The sequence below is a fragment of the Coturnix japonica genome, chromosome 3, assembly GCF_001577835.2.
Source record: "Coturnix japonica isolate 7356 chromosome 3, Coturnix japonica 2.1, whole genome shotgun sequence".
Taxonomy (NCBI): Eukaryota; Metazoa; Chordata; class Aves; order Galliformes; family Phasianidae; genus Coturnix; species Coturnix japonica.
Window position 1 is genome coordinate 84,429,831 of NC_029518.1, and position 23,739 is coordinate 84,453,569.

Consider the following 23,739-nt stretch of genomic DNA (forward strand, 5'->3'; position numbering starts at 1 on the left):
TTTACTTTGGATTAGGAATGTGCTTTTCATGTGACTCTCATTACCACCCCTATTTGCTGCTCTGCAGTTTGCATTGTAAAGTGGTTTGGAATGCACCAAAGGTACATCCAGTGCTAGTAACTAGAACATGAAAATAACAGTAGACCAAGTAAGGCAGGGGCACTGACTATTCACATTGTATGAATCTCTGTTTTATTACAGATTAACTGTAGCTTGATCCTGTGAGCTGCACACCTGTTTGTGGCCTCTGGGTGTGTCCTAAAGCATGCTTCCACTAAGGTTAATTCCACCTGAAAAGAATCCAGTACATGTACCCTGAGACCATGCCACAATGCAAAGTGTAGTGTGATAAATAAGTGGGGATGACTGGAAGAGATTTGCTTCAAAATGCATACTTCAGTTTTCACCAAAAATGTAATACTTAGCTGAATTTCTATCTTTCTGAAAATAAGGCACCTGATTAATTGCAGCTACTAATGAGCTTTCAGTCTGAGGAAATGTATAATAGTAAGTCTAAAATAGAACCTTCCCAAAGTACTAATGATAGAAGTGTTGGGGCCTTGAGAAAAAAGCAGTTTTGCTTGGCAGATCTGCTTCTCTTGTAATGCATTACTAGTCTGTCTGGAAATAGTCAATCTCATTGTATACATTCATATTTGAACTGATTAAAAGAGGCAGCCTTTTATTAACTGCTTTTTTGACTCTTGTTTTGTACCCAGTAGTATATAAATCAGAACAGTATTTGCCTCGTCCTTGACTTTACTTGCTAAACTTTCCTTAGAATCTTCAAGCTTTAATATTATGCATAGTGTTGTAGATCAGGCTGAATGAATAAATGCTGACAGCTCTTTCTCTTAACATTTTATTCCTAATCCTTTCCAATTTTATTATCTTTGAGAGGGTCTGATTTTGAGTATTACTCTCAAATGTGCTATGAGATGTATGACAGAAAATATTTCCTCAATTTGCAAATTCTCTTGAGGATAGAGCTTCTGCAGCTTGAGTGAAGCAGAACAGACTGCTGAAGAATGTTCAAGGAAGTAGACATGGGTAATCTTTGAGGCACAGAAAACATTGACTTTTTGCTAGTGAAAATGATTTCTCTTAATAATCAGAAGATATGAAATAAGTTAAAGACTGAGGGGAAATTGGACTTATTCTTTTGAAAAGAACGTGCAGACTCTTGAAATCTGGTTCAGAGCATCTTTGAATAGAAGGTTGTCATGGTTTTGTGGTGTTGCTGTCAATTGTCACAGCATAGCTGTAGCAAATATCATCATGCTAAGTCATGCCTTGATCCACTGATGGAGTGTCTGGTAGGAAGGCAGGGCCAACCCAGGGAAGCTCAGGTGCATGCAGTACACCTGACTGACTAGAAGGGATGGAACAAGGATCCAGTCCTTCCTAGACCTTATTTAAGTGTTGGCAGTGGAGGTGAGGGCATCTTGCTGGAGATCTCTGCCTACCTGAGGTCTTCTAAGGGTAAGTGGATTTTTTCCTTTGTTTCTGTGGTTGCTGTGTTTGGGCATATACTCACTTGCCTATGACTCTGCTATTCTGCTATTGTTGTTATGCTTTCAATTGCATTATAGCATTACAGTAGCATTAAGATAGATCTTTTTCTTACTGAAAAAAACCCACAAAAAACAACACTGTGTGAATGTTACTGCAGTGCCCTGATGACAGAATTTGGTTATTCTAAATTCTTGATACACATAACTAGGTCTGGCTGATATCTTACTGCCATTTGCTACTCTAATTGTAGTAACAGTGAAGAGAACTAAAAATATAGCAAGTTTGTGGTTTTTTATTTCTTTACAGAGTAGGAATGTTTCTTGTTCATGTATCTCCTATGCCAGTTTATAAACATTTCTCACTAGTTTATCTGCTTTGATGTTACACTTTGTCTTATACTTTACACAGCTTTCCTTGCTTGTAGATTCTGGGACGTGCCTCTGGCGGGCAAGGTTGCTGCCCCTGCTCCACCCAGAACTTTCTGCTCACCTTTCCTGCTGGAGTAGCCCCCTCCAACTGCTCCCTGACATCTGGAGCCCAGTATTGATCAGTTTCAAAGCAAGATTACTAATCTTTATTTCTTTGGCTCTTTTTTCTTTTCTGTTTTTAAGGTCTGCTGTTACATGTTTTTTGTTTGTTTGTTTGTTTTTTGTTTTTTTTTTTGGTTGTTGTTGTTTTTGTTTTGTTTTGTTTTCTTCCAGTATGGTACTTGCTCTCTGCAGCAGTTTTGTTTGTATCTAAAGATTGCATAAGCAGCATCAGTTTCTTGACTTTTTCAATAATGGCTTTTCTTTGCTCTTAACTTTCTTCAGTTGACCCGTCTGCCTACAGCTATTGTTTATAGGACTCTGGCCTGGTCAATAATGCTGAATTGAGCAGGATTTGTCTAAGCCCATTTCATGCGGTACCCCTAATTATTACTTCCTGGAGCATGAAATACATCATTGACTTATGTTCAGCTTTTGATTTTTCCTAATCTTCCAATTTCTTGTAAAAGAATTTTAATGTTTTTTAGATGCTTCTTTGTGTTAGAATGCAGCTTTCTCTCCTTGACACTGTCAGGTTGTTCTTCAGCACCTGTGTTTCCATATATTTGAGGAGAAATACCAGTGTATGATTGCACAGTTGAACACTGTTTTGTGTATGATCCCTTCATTCAAGGTATTACTAACAGGTTCTCAGATACACGCTACTCTTGCTTGTTTGGTGTCTGATGGGAAGAACAGGATTATTAATTGGTTTTCACTTTATTTTGTGAATTGTGAGGGAGAATCATTCTGATTAATTTTCTGCTTGTTTGTTTTCAGCAAAGTAAACTGGGGAATTAGAAAGCCTTTCAGGGAATGGAATGCTGTAGAGAATTCCATAGGCACCCATGTATATGTATATATTTTATATTTTTCTACTTTCCCAGGCTGCAGCTGAGTTTCATTCAGAATTGAGACAGTTTGTCTGCTCAAGAGTAAGACACTAAAAATATCTACTTTCCTGTGGGGTCAGGTAACTTCTTCAAAGTTAGATTTGGTGGCCCAGGTCTTTCTGCAGTTAGACTGTGAAATCTTGCTCCATAGAAATGCACAAACTCCTTTGAACAGCATGCTCCTGTGCAAGTGAAGATGTTTTTCATTTATTCTAGTTGTAGTAAACACAGGGAGACTAAGGCCACTCTTCAAAAGTTGCAATGTTTTACTACTCAATATCTTTTCCTCCAGAGGAGAATGTTTTTAGACGAGAGCAGTTCCTGGGGGTTATGATATATTCTCTACCATCTCCTTTCTTCTCCAAAGATTTTTGTTTACTGGAATAGCTTTATATAAAGGGATGAAGGAAGCCTCAATTTTCCGAGTTAATTAAATAAAGATTTGGATATGACATCTATGTTCTTGATGAAGGAGAATTCTGTATCTAAGTGATGAAAGATCTTAAGTATTTTCATACTAGTAAACAAAGTGAGTTATATTCTGTTTTTTACCTAGTCTTTTCTTTTTTTCTTTCTTTTTTTTTTTTTTTAAACCAGGACATAGAAACAGCAAACTTGATTCTTGGAGAAAAATTATATATGCTCAAAAAGATGAAAAACTGTCTAAAATAGAATATAAATAAATGAATGGAGCAAAGTACATAGAAGAAATAATAGAAATGAAAACAAGAAGTGTGAGATATTATTTTCAGTTTTGTTTTGTTTTGTTTTTTCTTTTGCAGCTGTGGTTGTCTTAGTTTTCTAGATATAGCTGTATTATTTATCTCAAGCAGTGGAAAAACTAAGTAGATATCTTCTTTGTGAGATGATGGGTGGATATCTGAGTAAATAACATCTGCAGTTACTTCACGTTAACAACTAAAGCTTAATTATTTCTTGTCTCATTTTAATCAATTTTTGAAAAATTGCCGTCTCATGTAGATTGTTAGACTTTTGTAGCGGCAACATTGTATCCATGATTTCTTAGATGCTTTAATTTCAGCGGGGGTTACTGCTACTGATTTTTTAAAGTCCTATTGATCCAGGCTCCTACTGCAAGTTAAGAGATTCATTAGCTAACTATTATTGTTTGCATTTTGAGATTTGATGGAAAGGATTTGGAAAATTAAAGAATTCTGTGTTTACCTTCCCTGCTTTCTTTTCTTTCCCCTCTCCTCCCCAGTCAATCATGCCATGCTCTTTTCTTAAGATTCTGTTGGGCACCAGAAAATAGAAATGTAACACACACACACACACGCGCGAATACATGTGTTGTTTCTGCATTCTAGGAAGTTGGACCCATTCTTTTCCCAGAGTGCTGGAGGCCTGTTTACTGCTGGCACCTTCCAAACCATGTTAAAAGCCAATTTTAGAGTCGCTTCCTAGATTCTGTATGTATTTTAACTCTAGCATTTCAAAATATTAGAGTTCCAAGAGTGTCTTATCTTGCAATAATGCAAACACTTTCAGATGGGAAGTCAAAGCAAGTTTTTGTTGTTGTTGTTCTTTTTGTTTTTAATTTACAAAATAAGTTTATTTTGCTTCATTAATGTTCTGCAGACAATGTCAAATCTTTTCTTACTTACTTCTGCAAAGTAATTTATAGTAACTGGATTATTGAATGACTATAGTAGTTATCAAGAATGAAAGTAATACATGTAGGCAGAGTAATTTCATGCTTTTCAGATGAGATTATATTACATTTGGAATAGGTCAAAAATGACTCCATGACTTCACCAATTTTAATTAACTTTAATATCTAAAAAGAAGAAAAAAAATCTTGCTAAGTTGTCAATCTTTGCAACTTTAGTTGTTATTTCACTGCTAGCAGTTTTCTATTTGAAAGATACTATCTTTTAATTTTTTGACGTATTTTCTTTTCATAATCTTTTGAAAATGCCACTGCATCAAACTGAGCCATCCTTGACACTGCAGTGGGTGATATGCCAGACTGAGTTTGCTTGTTTGCCAACCCACCAGTAACTTTTGTGTTTGTGAGTGGACACTTATTGAAGCTTCCATGCAGGTATCTTGATATTTGTTCTTGAAAACCATTTAATGTGAGGCTCAAGATCTCTGATATTACATTGATGAATTTTAGGGTTAAATATCAGGCCCTCCTAAACAATGGGAACTTGGTCAGAGGTGGTGCTTTCGAAGTAGCCAGTGCAGTGCCTGTCACTGCTTTCATAATCTTTTCCACCTTTTGTTAATTTATTTCCCTCTAAATTAACGCATGCATGCTACTATAGTTAGTATTTTCAAAGTTCTAGCTTTCTTAATCATAGACTTTTGTATCACCTATGTAAGCCACTGAGGTATATAGGGAGACTCTTCCCAGCATGGCAGAAGTCTGCTATTTTAAGTGTGACATGGTTCTACTGGATGCATCATGCTGGTAGAATTTTGCCTAGTTGTGATGAAGTAGTGTAACATTCACAACTTGTAAGTCATAAACAGAACTTGCTTTAAAGCTCTTCTGTCTTCAGAACCAGAAGTGGTGCATTTTGGTGTCAGGACCAGAGCCACAGTGTCCCTGCCTATCCTCTCCCAGGGGCCTGTACCCAGGAGCCCCATTTTAGCCCAGACCCAAACCCTACCTGAGCCATGTTGTCTCCAGTTGGTGCCAGCTTTCCTGCTGAGCTGTTCTTTGGGTTTCCTGGCCTAATGTTGGCTAGAATCCATGCCTGGTGTTTGGTGGCCCATCACCAAGTTGCCAGCTTGCCTGCACTTGGCAGGCACTCTGACCCCAATGCTGCTGCTGCTGTCCAACATCAAGATCCTGCTGCACAGGAACTAAATGTGCCAGCTGGCCAGGTACTGCTTTAGTACTTGCCTGAGGCTGTGTTTATTTCTGCACCAGCTGGTGTTGTTTCCTCAAATAAGGTATAGAGTGGGATAAAGGGCAAGCAAACAGTATTGATTTTATTTATGTGTTTAGAAAATATATGCAAGAAGTACAACTGAAGTGATGTTGTTTTTGCCCTGAACCATATTATAGTCTCTGAAGTTATGAATGTTAAAACAGTAGGATAAGAAGACAAGGTTTATAATGAAAAGCTTTATTATTATTATTATTATTTAAAATATTCTGCCAGTCTACTCTTGGAGGAAGCTGTTTAACATAGCATTTATCTTGTTCATTGTTGCTGACTAAACAAAATAATTCAGATTGTGGTAATAAGCAATTTTGCTAATCTGATCAAACAATTTCAGTTCTGGAATCTCTTTCTCCTGAAATTTATGGACAACTTGTAACTAGTTTGGCAAGACATTTATTACTTCTGGCTTTTCTGATGGGTGTTGTGTTTTAAGCAGCAATGACTCTGTAACTTCATTTGGCAGGCTGTTTAATGATCAGGTGACTATAATCTTTTCCTCTGGTAAGGATGCTAATGTTTCCTCTTCCGGTTCCTAAAGGGAGCCTATAAAAAGGAGGGGAACCAACTCTTTGAGAGGGTAGATAATAGCATAACAAGGGGAAATGTTTTTAAGTTGAAGGAAGGAAGATTTAGAGATTTTGTGGTTGCCCCATCCCTGGAGGCATTCAAGGCCAGGTTGGATGGGGTCCTGGGCTTCCTGGTTTAGTATTAAATGCGGAGGTTGGTGGCCCTGCCTGGCAGGGAGGTTGGAGATTCATGATCCTTGAGGTCCTTTTCAACCTGTACTATTGTATGATTGTCTGGTTCTGTCATTAAGAACAAAGGAAATTGTTTCTGATTCTCTTCCGAATGCTTAACAGGTCATTGTAAAATAGTTGTCAGCTCTACCATCACAATTTACTTTTTATGTGTCTGTGCAGTTCAGTAATTGATCTGATAAAATAACAATGGTTGGAGATAAGGAGTCAGATGAATAGTGTTTTGTCTCTGTGTTTCTGTATAGTAACAGTGTTTCTAATAGCAAATCATCTGAATTCTGGAAGAAGCTTGAACAAAACCCTGAAGAAAGCAACCTGTATGCTTTATTTAATTTAAATAATTTAAACATCTACTTATTGAAATTTGGGGATAATACAGTATATTTTAAGAATGTCAAGATTTTCTACAGGCAACACCACTTTAAATTGAAAATTCACAAGTTAGTCACAAAATAGGTTGGAAGATGGCAAATGTGTATGGGAAAGGTGGAGGCTATGTTTGTCTTTTGTGGGAACCCAAAGGTAGTGTCAAAACTGAAATCACTGCTAAAACATATAATCTTATTGTTTTTTTTTAACAGGAAATTCATTCTGAAACCTAGCAATGCAGTGATAATGTCAGATTACTAACTGCCATCCCACTGAGATGATCAGTCTACATTTCATCCTTGGATGCTCTTTTTAGACTTCTTTAAATAAAGGCTGCCTTGTGGTACAGAGAGCATCCACATTTGCGCTGTCCAGGCAGGGATTCCATTGCACCACACAAGGTGTGCTACAGAATTCTTGACTCCTGAGTCACAACTGCCTTGTCTGACTGTCATCAAGCAGTGTGGGAAGAGGCTGTGCTGGTGAATTCAGAAAGTTATGTGTCCCTACTCACTAGATAGTAAAATGGTCAGTTACTTTCTTCAGTATGAAGAATCAGTGCACTCCTCATTTTAAAGTTAATTATATTTTGAAATCAGTTATGTGTAATTTTTCCTGTAACTGATAATCCAGCTTTATTTTATGCTGAGTATGCAAACATCACATAACCTCCTCTGATCAGTGACAGTGAGTTGGAAGCTCAACTGAAGTATTTTTCTGTCTTCTTGACAGACTCATAAGACTTTAATACTAAAATGAAGACAAGAATTTAGGATACTAGCTAAAGATGAGGAAAACTTGAAGCTATTAGCAGCACTTTTGCACTATGTGATGAATAAGAAAGCGATTATGTCTCATTTTTGTGAAGCATACTGTGTAGTAGCATGCCTTTGCAGTCAGTGTATGATTAAAAGCTGAAGACTGCAGCCAGTGCTGAGCGTGTTAGGCATTCATAGCACAAATGAGTGTCAGCGCACAGCCACCAGTTGACACTAAATTGAGGATTTCAGGATTACTGTCCCACATGTTGCATGTAAAAGAGATTAAACAGCAAGGAATATGGTTAAGGTGGTGCAGGTAAAATGCATGAAATAAATCCTGTGATACATATCCAGTGAAGGAGATTAAATGCTATTAGATCATTCTTGGCTGGGTGTTTGTGTAGATCCTGCCCTCCTTATTTCCAAACTTGTAACTTGTTTTGCAGTATTGTGGGATCTTATTATCTATATAAATTTTGTATCAGACAAATGCTTTAGCACTTTTCTGTTGTTCAGCCGTATAAGCCAGTATAATCAGTTTCCTTGCTTGCTCACTTGGGTGACTTTTTCTTTTTTTGATGCTACAAAAGGGTTAGCAACTCTGAAATAAAGGATAATCTAACATATCATGATATTTACTTTCTCTTTTCAATTGTGTAATGCCAAGGGATAGTGCTGGAGGTGCCTGCTGTTTCATGTGGCATCCCAAATCTTCCCACACAGTTCAAATTTCTGGTTCTCAGATAGGGTAACAGTTCAATATCTAGCACTTTGGCACATATATTGAAGTCAGTGTGCTTCCAATTCAGGCAGTACAGTCTTACATATGGTGGTTTTTTCTTTTTTTTTTTTTTTTTTTTTTTTGTCTCATGTTGAAGGAATTTGTACCAGTTTGGCTACGTACATACTCCACCCATTGTTTGCATATTGTCTTCTTATGGTGAAGTTCACCTGTAAAGTAGAAATACAGACTTAAATTACAGAAGCAGAGAAACAAAGGGGGCTTAAAGCTTAGAGGCTCAATACTGTACAGGTCGGCTAGAGTTTTACTTTAAAGTTGTGGTGTTCTGGGTCTTATGCGAGATGAGATGTGAGTGAGAATGTTACAGACAAGTGTTTTTCCTTGGTCCATTGTTTACCTGCTGCCATATGAGCTAGCTCTTTTCTCTGTTCTGCTTTTATTGTTCTTATCTATCTGCATCACAAGATCTCTAACAGATTTGTTTCTTTAAAATTGTATTGCTAGAAGAAAAGCTTATCTCAGCCTTTATCTCATCATCTGATAGAGATTGGTAGTGCATGGGGGAGTTTGCATAGATTATTAGTCTCTCACTGAAAACAGCCAAACAGAAAAATACCTGAAGAAATGATTATAGCAAAGCTAGCAGAAAATAGTATCTTTTGTTTGTGGGGTCTATCTTTTGTCCCCATTTTGTTTAGCCTTGATTGGATGAGGTTAACATTCTTACCACTAATGAAAACCCTGTTACCTGTCTCAGCCATGCTTTGGTCTTTGTTGCTGAGCTATAAATGTGTTGCTCCTACTGACACATTTTCTCACCCCCTCAGTTGATACCTGAGCAGCGTTAGTCCTCACAAGTACTACAGGTGGTGCCTGCTTGCTTCAGGTGCTATGTAAGTGCAGCAGAAGGATACTGTACGTATATACCTTCCCTTGGCTGGTGTCGCAGCCCCTGCCTGTCTTGGCTTGCCTTGGCAGGGCTGGCTCACTGGAATCACAGCCCTTGCCTTGCCTTGGTAGTGTTGGCTAGTGTCATGGTCCCTGCCCGTGCTGGCTGACTGGTGCTGCAGCCCCTGCCTGCCTTTGTTGGCTGGCTGGTGTCACAACTGATGTGGATTCTACCAAAGGAACACAGCAGTTTGGTAGGGAGGTGCCTCATGACATACTAAGGCACTGGTTATGTGACCCTAAGTATGTCCTCTGACAACCAAAACATGGCTGTGTTGAGAAAGGGGAGTCTGTGGCCTGACAGTTGCTCTTACTTGTCACCAGTGGGATTCTGTGGGGCTCCATTTTAAGGCCTTTTCTCTTTAATGTTTTCACTGTTGATTCCAATAAATAAGATCTGGAAGTTATATTAAGTAAATTTGTGGATGATGCTAAACTGGGAGGAGTGTTGACTCCATTGAGGATAGAGAGGCCTTGCACCAAGATCTTGACAAATTCGAGGGTGGTTTCCATCTGCATGAAGAAGAGCAAGTGCTGGGTTCTGCACCTGGGATGCAACGATCCAGGATCTATTCACTGACTGTGGGGCAAGGGGCTGGAGAACAGCCCTACAAAAAGAGATCTGGGTGTTCATGTTGGTGTCAGCTGGAATTAGTGCTGGCAGTGTGCCCTGCCAGCCAGAATGGCCAGCTGTACCCTGTGTCAGACCCAGCACTGCCAGGTGAGGAAACTGGTTGTCCTGCACTGTGCTGTGTGGCCTCATATCCAGCACTGGGTGCAGGTTTGGGTGCCACTGTATAAGAAGGACATAAATCTATTAGAGAGTCCAAAGGAGGGCTACAGAGATGGGGAAGGGTCTGAGGGCATGGTGTGTGAGGAGTGACTGAGGTCCCTAAGTTTGCTCAGAGCAGGCTGAGGGGTGGCCTGATAGCATCTGCTGCTTCTCAAAGGAAGGAGGGCAGCGCTGAGCTCTGCTCTCTGGGGCTAGTGGTAGGGCCATAGGGAACGGCATGGAGCTGTGGATAGCGGAGGCTCAGGTAGGATGGGGGTTCTGCACCAGAGGATGGTGGGCATGGAGCAGACTACCTGGAGCACTGAGCAAAGCTTCCAGCTGCTGCAGCTCAGGGAATGTTGCGACACCACTCTCAGATGCAGGGTTTGAGATTGGGTGGTACATTGTGGAGCCAGGTGTTGGACTTGGTAGGTGTTGGACTTTATGATCCTGGTAGGTCCCTTCCAGCTTGGGTTAATCTGTAACTCTGCATTCTCATCTCAGTGAATGTGTGTCCATCTACCTGTCCTCTTGAAATAATCTTCCTCAGTTTTTCTGTTTCAGCTTTTAGGTATATCTGATGTTCAGTTTGCCATTCTCTGACAAAGTCTAATTTATTTACTTGCTTCCTTCTTTTTACTAAGGAGTGATCTTTGTCACCCCTGTGGTTTGAGAGTTGAGTCATGTCAAGACACTGAATTAGCCTCACCTTTTATTAAGATTATTTGCAGACTTAATCATAACATCTTTGCAAATTCAGGTGTCTCTGTGTTCTCTCTCTGTGCAGTGTGTATTTAAATAGAGGACTGCATCTGTTACAAGTAATGGTGTCATTTTGAAGCGAGTGTGTTAAGTGAGTTATAGAAATATTGTATTGTGCTTGTGCCCTTTTCATTTCTATTTATTTATTTTTTTAATACAAGTTTTATCTATTTTAGTCATTTAAGATGTATGTATATGTTTGTATATATGTTGGCTTGAGGTTGGGTTCCTGGGGTAGCTGGGATAATTATAGAAGTGGTAGAGGAAAGGTGAAACCATCTGTTTTCTGTTGAAAATAATGTAGAGATGAATTACCATTATGCATAGTAAATAATTTTACTTATAACTTAGAAGTAAAATATAGTGGAATATACTGCAGCTTGCAATGCTACTTTTCTTTTAGCTGTGATGAAAGTTCTGAGAGAGGCTGAAAAAAAAGTTCTTCTCTCATGTGAATAGTTGTATACAATTTCTATTGTATATTGTGTTTTGTTGACTTCAGTAAGAATTAAAATTGCTTCTCTTTGAGTATGTTACCAAATGAGGTCTTGATACCAGAATGTTTAAAAACAATAAAAATAAATAAACCCACAACATTTTCCAGAATAAATGTTTCATGGGATTTCTCTCTCTCTGAAAATGGCATGTTTTGAGCAATAATCAGTTAGCCAGTGTCATCTTAAAATGCCTGATTCACTTGAAAGCTAAGTCTCTCATTTTGAGACTTAATTCAGATTACCTGCAGGTTTGAGGATATACGCCTGAGTCTCTCATTTAAAGTTTTAGAGATCAAAGAGTTTCTGTCTAGCTTCAAAGTGTGTTGTTGAAACCCTACATAAACAATTAAAGCTGACTCAGTGTCTCAGGAGCAAGACTTCTTAACATAGTAGTTAACATTTGTACAATTAGTGGTATCTTAAGGGATACTTGGTAGTGCTTACATTGTATAATTATTTGGAGCGTAGTTGTAAGCCTTATTAACACAATAAGGTAAAAACTACTGGAAGAGAGAAAGGTTGATTTGTCAAAATATTTTCTTAGGAATGCAGTCAGGAAACTGAACCAAGATATAACTCACTCTTTCCTGTTTGTTTTACTTTCCTTATGATTTGCTGGGTAATTACGTATTCTATGGGCTATCTGAAAGAAGCAGGGCTTTTTAAAAAAATCTGTTTCCCTAGAGCTGTTTTCATTTCATAACACATATAGCTGGATTTGATTTGATTAAGTAGTTTAAGTGTATATCCATAGATTAACTTATTTATTCATGTTATGGAATAGGGACGGTCTGACACAGAACATTTGGGGGTAGACTAAGACAAAATAATTGGTTGCCACCTGCCTGATCAGACTGCCTGGGGCTTTATCAACATAGCCTTAATACTTCTGTTTGGCTGCCATGTATTCCTGCTACTTGTGTTACCAATGAAGCCGTGGCCAAACTGATCTCATCTCATAACTGACCTTGCTTGGTCTAAGAGTTTAGACAAGGTGGCTTACTGAAATCCCTCCTAAACTGAGTTTTTTTGCAGTTAACTGTGAATCTCCTAGGGGTGTGTAATGATGTCTGTAAGCTTAGATTAATGTTGTGGCAGTGACTATAATGGTGCATTATCTGTTTATTGTAGACAACAACATACAGTTAAAATCAACTTTATTCCAACAGCATATCTCTGCTGGAAAAAGGGAAATAGTTGAAGATGTAATTCAACGGGGTTAAGATACCCAAAACGCTATAGCTGCCTATAGCCTATGAAACACTGTGTGTGTTCTGCAAAAATATTTTGTAATTACTTTTATCCAGTGGGAAAACATTGTTCCACCAGTGTTGTAGAAGTTAGCCTATGTGGCAATTCTACAAATGGTAGAAACCAAGTGTTTGTAGCCCTTTCTATGCTGTCAGTTAAGACATGGAGAACTTGGCAATTATATTTGCAACTCTCATGGTCTCTGTCCCGAATCTTTAAAAACAACACCAACTACTCCCACTAGAAAAATGAACTCTTCTTTCTCTGCACAGCAGCAGAGTGGCATTTCTGCGTTATCTGTCCAGGTCCTGTGGCTCTTAAATTGTTCTGAGAGATAAGAAAGGAGGTACTCAGTGTGTTACATTTCTCATATCTTTGGGGTTCTGTGGAAAAGGTATTTCATGTAATGTCTGTCTGAAATCCTGAAATAATGTGATTTCACATTACTTTGAGAAAGCACTGTGAATATTTGTATACAGGTAGTTCATATTGCTGCTCCAAGAAACAATTTTTTTGTGATGCTGACATGCCACAGATTTATCCCAATTCAAAAATGGATAGGATGGATCTCAGGACTGCCAGACTTACTGAGCTTCATAATGCATCAGGGAGAAGCAGCAAGCAAGAAAGGGAGGCTGTGCAAGGAGCTAAAGCCCTGGAAACAGCCTGGTTCTTTTTCCTAGATCATGGCATGGAACATGGACACTTTCCATAATGGGGAATAAAATGGGAATAATAGTTATAGTCTATTCAGGTATATGCACTGTTGAATTTATAATGTAGTCTTAGCGCATATGAGTTCGGACAATATTTCATTTGACTTCTCAGGAGCAGACTGATAATTGCTTCAAGTATAAAACAGTTATCTCTGTCTGTACCTTTACTTGCTTGAAATTTGTGGTAGGTCATTTTGGAACAAAGCAGTGAATCCTCATGTCTGGCTTTTCAGTAGCAGGTGTAGTGCTTGTCATTTCTTTTTTTCCCACTCCTCTAGATACAAACACAACAAGCAAATAGTACTTTGTCTCACAAACCTGTTGTGTGTAGTGCTTTCAAGAGTGTAAAACAATTAGACTTTGTGTGATGGGGTTTATAAAGTACCTTTCATGATTGGTTGCTGACGCATATTTCTGCTTTCTTCATGTATTCAGAAAGACAGTGTCTTTCTTACACTTTTCTTTCTCATTAGTCCTTTTAATCTGACTTTTTTTATTAGTGAACTGTCTTTCTGATGTCGCACAGCCAGTGAAATAACTGAATGTTCCAGGTATGAAAGTCTTAATCAGCTTAAAATAGAAAAATTTAAATTAATTTTTGATGGGTCAGTATGACTTTTCCATGAAGATGAAACATGAATGCTTCAGTTTCTGTAATGCTTTAGTATTGTGGCTGTCACTCAGGCTTTTCTTGCTAATCCAATGAAAGAGTAATGTGTGGTGATTAAGCACAATACTTCTGGCAATCCTTTAAGGCCATATTATAGCTAAAAGTAAATTAGTTATGAAAATATTCTGTTTTATTTTAATAAGAAAACCATTCTATTTTATTTAGAAACAAATACCCAAATCTCTGTAGAAAAGAGTGCTTTAAAGAGACTTTCTTTTATATTTAAATTCATTTTTGAAAATGAACATCAGAATGCTTTTTGGTAGAACAGAGCAATAATAGCTTAGTTCCAATAGTTCCAATAATAGTGGAACTTCATGCTTAATTAATATTCATCTGAAAGATGTATCCGTTATTCTCTAGATGCATCTAAGAAACAGCATTTAAAAAAAAAAAAAAAAAAAAAAAAAAGGAAAAGAAAGCGAACACTGAACTACAAAACCATACTGAAAATTAATGTGTTACAAAGGGAAGCTGAGACATCTGTGAGTTGCTGCCTGGGAAAGGTCTTATCTTCGCTTGGTAGTAACAGTGGCACAGTGCTGCAAAATTAGTATTCTCACTTTCCCATGATCACTTCTAAGAGTTTGGTTTGTGGTATTCCAGGTTTCCATACAGAGGTATTCAGTGTGAGTCAAAACCCTTGTTTTATTCCCTGGTGACCATTTTCCAGGGAATTTCCTTAACTGCCTTACAACGTGTTCTAAATGTCATGAGAATAGCGTCTCATATTTGACGTCAAAACCTGTGCCTTTATGTTTCTTTAGCATGTTTTCTGTGTCTGTATGTGTTTTTGTTAGAGCCAGTGAGTCAATTTTAAAAAGCTATTATTTATTTATTTATTTATCTATCTATCTATTTATTTATTTATTTATTTTGTGAGATGAAGCTTTCTCCAAAAATTATTTTTTTTTAGGTCCAGTTGTATTAGGAGAATGACATACAGGTCTGCTCTGTTACTTCTTGTCAGTTCTGTTCCTGTTTCTTTTCGGAAAGGAATTCAACTGTTAGCTTTGAAATTATTATTTTTTATTTCAGTTTTTCTTTCTTTACTGGCAAAGGCAGCTCTTGTGTCAAATCACATCAAACTTCATGAAAATACTAAAATTTAATCTAAAAGTGAAGGTGTAGAGGCTTTCTTGTTTGTTCTGTTCCACGTGACATGTGTGTGAATTTTAAAACGCTGTTTCTCTAACTGAAGACTCCTCCATTAAAACCAACAGTTCATCATTACACCATTACACATTGCTTGTTAATGTCTTCGTGATTTTATCAAAATTGCTAAATATTATAGGCTTCTAAATACAGTTACTGTACTTAATAATGTGGTATCTACCTCTTTTTATTTATTTATTTATTTTTTATTTTTAAGTCTGCTTGCATCTATTGTATTGAATGCAAGTGCTAGTGGTTCATGATACCTACAGCATCTGTGGTTGGTGCATAAGTCCTCTGAAAGCTGAGAAATACTTTGTGTGTATGTATGTATGTATGCAGTTCTTGGAATAGTTAGTATAAAACTGTGCAGCCAGAATTTGATAATCCTTGTGCATCCCTTCCAATTTGAGATAGGCCAACTGTTTGTATGTGAATTAATATGTTCTGTGTGCAGTCAAGCCACAGATGTTCTCAAATTTTATTTAAAGCTCTGCAGTTTACAACGGCAATTTGGCATGTTTAAAATTCAACAAAAAATAAAATGCAGTCAAGTAAAGTCTCTCTTCAGTGCTGGGGAGAGAGTCTGTGGTCTTTGTTTAATGCATGTGGCAGAAACTTGATAATTTGTGCTTCTCATATGCCTTCTCTAATTCAGACCCAGCATTCAGCATCTTCATTTTTTCCTGAGAAAATAATTCACAACTATTCTCTACTCTTAAGTCTTCTACGGCTTTTTTCATATTTTGTAAGTTCGATCATCACGTAGGTGTGACTACAGAATATAATAATTAAGAAGTAAATAACCCAGAAGTACGTTCTCCCAAATTACCATGCTATTTTCAGAGTTTTTGGTTCAATCTGTATTTATCTCAGTTTGTATTGGGAAATTTCCACCAGGTATTAAAATGTTTACGTATTACACACATTAGTTGCACTTGAAGTGAAAGTAAGCCAAATTTCTGACACCTGTACGCTTAAACTTGAGTGTGTTCTGTTTAAAAAGTATTTCCTTAAAAAACAAACAAAAAAAAAGCAACAGAATCAGAACATTCTGAAATATTGTTCTAAATAGTGCTTTTTCTTTAATTTTGGGGGATTAAGAAAAAATAAATAAATCTGTTAGTACTGTTCTTGTTTGAGTTTGAGATGGTTTCCAGCCATTCAAGTGGTTAACTTAATTACACTGATCAAATTTATCATCTTGTGAAGTAGCTACTTGAGGGTATTAAAAGGCTTCTGGGTTATTAGGCAACATGATGAGCTTAATGTATCGGATCCCTTTAAGATAAAGCTTGCCAAGTTCTACCTCATGATTTGACTTTGAATCAGATGGGAGGTCTTTAATTTTGTCTGCTTGTTGCAGAATCATATTGGTGTTGAGGCTGCATTGGTGGACTGAGTATCCTTATGGCTTGAATCAAAGCTGGCAATTCCAAAGGCCAGTAACTCAGAGCCCAATGAGTTAGACAACTTCTGGCTGCAATTGCTCTTCTGCTGCTGAAACCTCTGTTTTCTGAATTTCCTATGTTTCCTTCTTCTGTCTTTCTTTACTTTATCTCTTCAGGGCAGAGTGGTGGGAATTGGATAGGTGTGTTGACTACATCTCTGCAGTGAACTGAAGTGCTTTCTTAACATTATCAACAGTATTTCAATCCTGTATAAATGAGAATGATAGTGTAATAGAGGACTACTTTAAACTGTGATAGTGTTCAGACTGTAATACCTGTAGTTTTGTGACCAGAACAATGATTTCATAGATTGTGTTTTTGGCCATAACAAAATTGACTGCTTCCTGATGCTGGGACACAATGGCTTCAGCAGGTGGTAGCTCAAACAGGTGATATACTGATACTTCACGACCACTCTTATGGAAGTCCTGTAGCTGATTCTTGTCCTCCCAGATTTCATCCCACAGGTTATCAATGCTCACTTGTGCCCCTGGGCCTCTGAAATGACTGGTGATGGGGATTGTCCTCAGTGCAGTGATAGGCATGCTCTGCTATGCCCAGAAGGTTTCATGTAGTGCTAGGTTACCTGACTGTGTTCAGAATGACAGATGGTAGCCACTAGGAAGGTAGTGCAGACCTCTCGAGTAGAAGAGCAAACAGTAAGTGCCTGCCAGTGTACATGGGAGAACGGTTAATTCTTGAATTGGGCTTTGATTGTCATGTGATAGCTTAGTATTAGGTACTGTATGGGTGTGTTGCAATAGAAGTATGTAAGTGCAGCAGGTATGGGATATCTCTTAAACTAGTGCTTGCTTCTGGTAATGACAAGTGATAATATATATTTTCTCCTCAAGAACACTGCTGTATTATTCACTCAAATCACTCTACAATTTTGCCTTCTGTGTTACATGCATAAGCATCTAGTGTTAGAAGACACAAGACATCTTAATAAGATATGCCCTTTGATGCCATGCTGTAAATCTCATATAGGTCTTGCTTTGTCTCTTAGTTTCATTTATCTCAGAACTCTTGAGTGATATTGAACACACATATATGTGCACCCAAATCAAACCCTCTGATTTACTGAACATATTTCATCTGTCATAATGGGATCTTTGTCACTCAGTACGTCAAGAATCCATTCTCAAACTGGATTCTTGTTACTCTTGAAGTGCCTTGTTTAACATCTTCACTTCTCTGTTTAATCTGCAGTGTCCTTTAAGTAGTATTTGTTTTTGGGAAAAAAAAAAAAAACAAACAAAATAAAACTGTTTGCATAATGTACATAAGTATGTTTTATTTATTTATTTATTTATTTATTTCATCTTTTTGTTTTACTGGTTGTCTTTCAATGTGGATTGTCCCAACAAATGTTGATGAGAAATAAGTTGGTTTGAGAACTGGATTTCAGCACCAAATGTGAAAGTGGGATTTAGTAATAAACAGTTATATCTAATGCAAAGAGAAGCACAAATATTAGAGATTTTGATGTACTAATGAAGACTGAAAATTCTGTTTAGTCTTAAGACAGTTTTGGCTGGGTTTTATTTGTGACAATATACTGCTACACTTATGGTCATATGAAAAAGATATTAGGAAGTTAGATAATCTGTTTTGTGTGTGTGTGTGTGTAATAAAGCTGCCACTGAAGTAGATAAGTAGTTTGGATTTCATCTTTTTCCAGAATCATGGACTGAAACACTAACATTTATATACTGAAATGTGCAGAAAGATCTTTCATAGCTCTGCCTGAAGTTTTTGAAGTTGATAAATATAACGTTCCTAGGTAGTCCTCAGAATCCCTTGGGTTTTTATTATTTATTTATTTATTTTGCATCCGGATATATAAGGAATGCTTATTCCTTGCTATTTGTTTGCTTGTATAACTTCTTTTGTATGTTTGTTTTTCTTGCTCAGCTCTTTCTTTATTATTATTTTTTTTTTTTCAAAGTCATTTATGTAAAGTTTACCTCTTATGTAAAAGAGGTTGGGTCAGCTCTTGGAGTCATGGAGTCTCTCATGTGGGAAAGTGGGAGAGCACCTCTGAGATCATCTGGTCCCCTTTCTTGCTCAGAGTTGGGTCAGCTAAAGCAGATGGCTCAGGACAGAGTCTGTTTGGAATATCTTGCATAACTCCAAGGCTGGATGCTTCAAAGCTTCTGTGATTAAATCATGATAGTATTTGGCCACCCTCACAGCAAACCTCTTGATAGCACATCTCAAGATGACCAAAAGTAAGACTAGAAAAATTTATGCCTATAATTTCTCATTATCCTACAAGCAGTAAAACTAAAATAATCAAATATTCTTGGTCATTGACAGAGGAGAGCAGTATTGTTCAGAAATAACTTTTTGTACATTGTGTATAGTACAGGAAAGTGTAAAGACTTTTTTGTGCTGTTGGACATTAAAGGAATCTTGGTGCTGCTGTGCTGGCACAACATAGTGGAGAGGAAGGCTGTGCACAGACCTGAGTGACTCAGTTTGTACTGGGAAAAAAAATAGGTCTGTAAAGGGTAAGGACAAAGTGTTTATATTTCTCTCATGAAAAGGGAGTTTGGAAAGGTTTAATATTATTTGGAAGAAAGAAGGAAAGTAAGAACATTTAAACAGTGTTTTTAACATGCTTGAGGGAAGGAACTTAGGCGCCAAGAACCTCAAAAGAAGAAGGATTGCAGTAATTATTGTGGTTCAGATGGAAAAGACATAGACTTACATGCCACTTCTGTATATTTTCCAAGTGTTGTTCATATCCCTCAGGTCTACTCTAAAAACTTATCTTTCTCTGCAAAAGGAAGCATAATGGAATGTGTTTGACAGGATAGTGGTTCTTTGAATTCATTTTTTCCCCACAACTTTTATACTGGAAGGTACCTTCTAAAAATATCAGTTTTCAAAGCTCCATTATTTTTAAAGAACATTTAATCATAAACATGAGGAAGAACATACCTGTTATGTGCCTACTTACAAGCCTTCTGCTTGAACAGACAAATTTTCATACAGGAAAATATTCTGTATAGCTTTAGAGTTTTGTAAATACAGTTATTTTTATTTTTTATTTTTGTTGTAATTAAGTTTTGGTTTTTTTCAGTGTGGAGAAATCTTTGCATTAAGGGTATTGCAATGTAGATGAGCAAACCTGTTACCTTTTAGCTATCTGCATTGTATGGAATAACTGTGGACATATGTGGTATTAAAGTATGTGAGAGAGGAGCATACAAGTAATACTGAATGTGGCTGTGAAGAAAGTATGCTCTTGATCTGCTATTGGGATTTGAATCTGAATCTCTGAGGATCATCTGTCTGTATGTAAAATGTAATTACAGCTTGACTTTGAAAAAATGAGGAGATAGAAATTCTGAACTTTTCAATGTCAGTTGTTGAATGATGTTGTCCAAAGCAATTAATGTTTTTGATTGACAGTTTTAGACATTATGTAAAATACGTTCTTAGTGAGAAATTTTGTTCGATATTTTCTCAGCACTTGTACTCTGAGTGAAAATTGTGGTGTATCCTGAAGTTCATGACTTCTACCTCGCATGCAGTCTTTCAAGGTAACAGCAAGTTGTGTGTGCCTTACCCTGCATCCATAAAATGGATGTCCACAGGGAGCTGCAAAGGTTAGTCATTTTATCCTGCTGTGTTTAATTTACTCTTTTTCAGCCTTTAAAGAATACTAATAAAAAAATCTGTCTATAAGTCTACATAACATACTAATATTGTGTCTATATAAAATGGTAATAAAAACGGAAATTTCGTTTTTGATTACATTTCTGCTGTAAAAAAAAAAACAAAAAAAAACAGAAACAAACAAAAAAAACCCAACAAAAGCAAACAAACAGCAACAACAACAACAAAAACAGCCATACTTGCTGTTACTAGTCTTCTATTTCATACAGTAGAATCTCCAAGGCAGGAAATGACTTTTCAGATCATTTAGTCCACCTGTTTGCCTACCACATCTCCTCCCTAAACAATGTCCCTTACTACACAATATCTAAATGTTTCTTGAATGGTAAATGTTTATCTGGAATACTCTGCTGGTAGACTAGTTCTAGTAAAGTAGCTGTTTTGTATTTGGGTAAGCCTCCTCTAATTCTGCTGTAGTCAGTGACAAGATCTTTTTCTTTCTTGAATTCATGTATTCAAAGAAAAGATAAAAGCTACATTGCAAATTTGATTATAAACATACAGTTACTCTGCACTTAGAAGGATAGGGAAAATCTTGTCAGTAAGAGTAAAGTCAGTAATTTACTGGAAAAAAACCTTATTGCTGATTTTGAAGAAAATTGTTATTTGAATTTTCAGTTGGATGTTTGATAAAGGTATAATGATGATCATTGATAAATGTGGAGAGAAATAAAAATGATAGAGAAAGGAGGTAATTGGGGAGAGATAAAGATATCAATTGGCAAGTACAAAAATTTTTTGTGATCATTTCTCACAGGAGAAAAAATGTTTTGTTGAAATAATTCATGCCATGAGTTTGTGTGAGTATGTCCACATGTTTAAGGTTAAGTTTCTTTTACCAGAGCAAAACTGTATATGCATTGTGTTACATCCTGAGAGCTTTCTTTTAGGATCAAAGGGCTCAGTGTAATTGAAGGTACAAAAAGGAATAATCCCGATTTAAAATTAGCAGGCTTTAGGTATGGGAGTAGTCTTTCATATTTATGTTAAAACATTAATGTTTTCTAGCATCGCTGTGTAGCTGTCACATCTGTTCTAGACTGCACTACTGAAGAATTGTTAATGTAAGGAGACATAATTTGTTGAAGAGGTATCTGAATGAGGTATTATCAGTGCCAAAGTAATCAAGATTTATTAACATCCTTCAACAAGTAATGTAAATAACTCAAAGTCATGACAGTATTTCTGTGTCTGTGCTGTATGTTTTTGTGACTATATCCTTTCCTGAAGTGCCAAAATAAGTCTTACCTCAAAAGAGATTTTTACTTATTTTACAACAGCATTTAAGAACCTGAACTGAGATCTCGTGTTTCCACAAGTGCATATGAAAAACACTGTCACTGGAAATATTTCTCCTTGCAGTGAAGCAAGTGCAAAAAACAAACATTTTAATAGAACGCGATACAGAAAAAGCTGTTGTTAATTATAGTCCAACTGTGCTAGAAATTCACTTGCAGCCTCTCACAGCAACCAAAATTATGTTTAACCTCTGTCTCTCTTAAATCATGTATCTTCAGTGAGAAAAATCTATTGTCTCAAAAAAAGTCAACTATTCTTTAATATGACTACATGTTGCTGTTTTTTCTTATAACATATTTTAGGAAACTAGATATAGATTGTATTTCAGTTGTTATCTAATCATGTGGCCTAAAATTTCATTAAAAATACAAGTATTTTAAAATCAGGTTTCAGATGCATTAGATTTTCATTTGGGAATTTTTTCAGTTGCATTACTGAAAACCAGATTTGATAGTGCATCACAACTTAGTTTCTGTGTTCTGAATTCTGTTGCCTGTTCACAATAAATAAATATATATAACATATAGTCTTGAGATTTTAGTGTTTTTGTTTTTTGTTCTTCATGAAAAATTTTACCCCATTGCAAAGTCTGCCTGGCCTACCACTGCCCCTGACTGTCTAATTCTGCAACTCTGCTTAGTAGTAACTTTGTGTAAGAACTATATTTCCAAATTAAAACTTTTCAAAACTTCAACAAATTTCAACAAATTGTTTGTTGCTGTGAGACTCAGTTGTATGGATGTAACATGAAGTTAGTAAGTTATTCCTGGTCTCAGAATAAATTTAATTAATTAATTCATTTATTTATTTATTTATTTATTTTTTCCTCCCATACTTAATTCTGATAGACTGAAAATTTAGTCTGAACTGTAGTTTTGTTTTTCCACTTCCACCTGAAGGCTGTTTAATGAGTCTCACACACAGGTGAGCTTCAGTGCCACATCGCTGGCATAGTGAGTGTCTTGTTTCTTCTTTCCATAGTTATGGGCTTTCACTGCAGCAAGTCATGGTGGAAGAATAGCCTTGTTTAGCTGGTGATGTACCTGGATGTGGATCTTTTATCCCAGAGCCCATTGTGGAAGGGCTTAAAAACTGCTGACTGGACTTTGCTGTGAAAGTGGAAGCTCCTGTGTGCTGGGCAGACAGAACACTTGTGCTGGGCGGTGGTGTGCAGCAGGCAGCAAGCTGGAAAGCACAGTTGATTTCTCTGCACTACATGCAGGGACTGTGCTTATTCTTGGTTAAAAGTTCTCCCTTCTGGTATTCTTCTGGGCTGAGGGCTCAGGCCTTCTTGTGAGGAGATGTAGAGCTGATGATGATGCAGAGAGGTGGGGATAGATGATAGTGAAATGTGAAGGTGGGACCAGGATGTCCTGAGATCAGAGGCTGGAAAGGAATGCATTACTCCAAGGTGTTGAACTATGACTTAGATGGGTCTTTTGGCCCAACCTGGCAAAGCAGCCAAGACAGGTGCAGTTTTGCATGAGTGTGTTTTCCACTGAAGTTTGCATCTTTCTCTTGTGCTTTAGTCAGTCATATCAACAAAACAATACTGGGAATAGGTTATTCCTTGACTAGTTATTTCATTAGGTAACACACATTTTAAGCTCATGTAAACTACAGATATTTCTAGGATGTTCTTAGGAATCCATGTGGATATGCTTGAACTTTTTTTAGAGGCTTTGCACTAGAATCAGAAATAACTTTAAGTTTTGTAGCCTTTCAGTACTAAATAAGGTTATTTTATCTTCTGAACTGATACTGTAGGTTTAAGATGTTAGGTCTTTAAAGTGCCATTATATTTGGAGAACTGAAAATTATGTTGCACTGTGTGACAATGGAGTCCCATGGAATTAGACAACAGCATATATTTAAGTGGCATAAAATAGTGTTAAGAAAATGACTTGTTAGAATGGCAAGTCTTTCCATACATCTAAAATATTACATTAAAAAAGAAAACCAACAACTTGTGGTACTAATTACACTCAGGAGTGGAATTACAGTAAATTTAAAGGTTTGCGTATCTCTTATTTTAATGGATG

General features: G+C 36.9%; 1 protein-coding gene and 1 long non-coding RNA gene across 2 annotated transcripts in view; one reads left to right on the forward strand and one right to left on the reverse strand.

Annotated features, from left to right (window-relative positions):
- Positions 1-8,592: 8,592 nt before the first annotated feature.
- Positions 8,593-9,731, reverse strand: LOC116653195. The gene is made up of 2 exons (XR_004306675.1): positions 9,414-9,731; positions 8,593-8,695 (listed from the first exon to the last, which is right to left on the reverse strand). It is a non-coding gene; the product is annotated as an uncharacterized LOC116653195 (long non-coding RNA).
- Positions 9,732-10,444: 713 nt separating this feature from the next.
- The window catches only part of SNTG2 (syntrophin gamma 2), a 178,578-nt gene continuing 165,283 nt past the window's right edge, over positions 10,445-23,739 (forward strand). The window contains exon 1 of the mRNA XM_015859350.2: positions 10,445-10,471. Within this exon, the coding sequence (XP_015714836.1) occupies positions 10,445-10,471 (27 nt within the window). The remainder of the gene's footprint in view (positions 10,472-23,739) is intronic.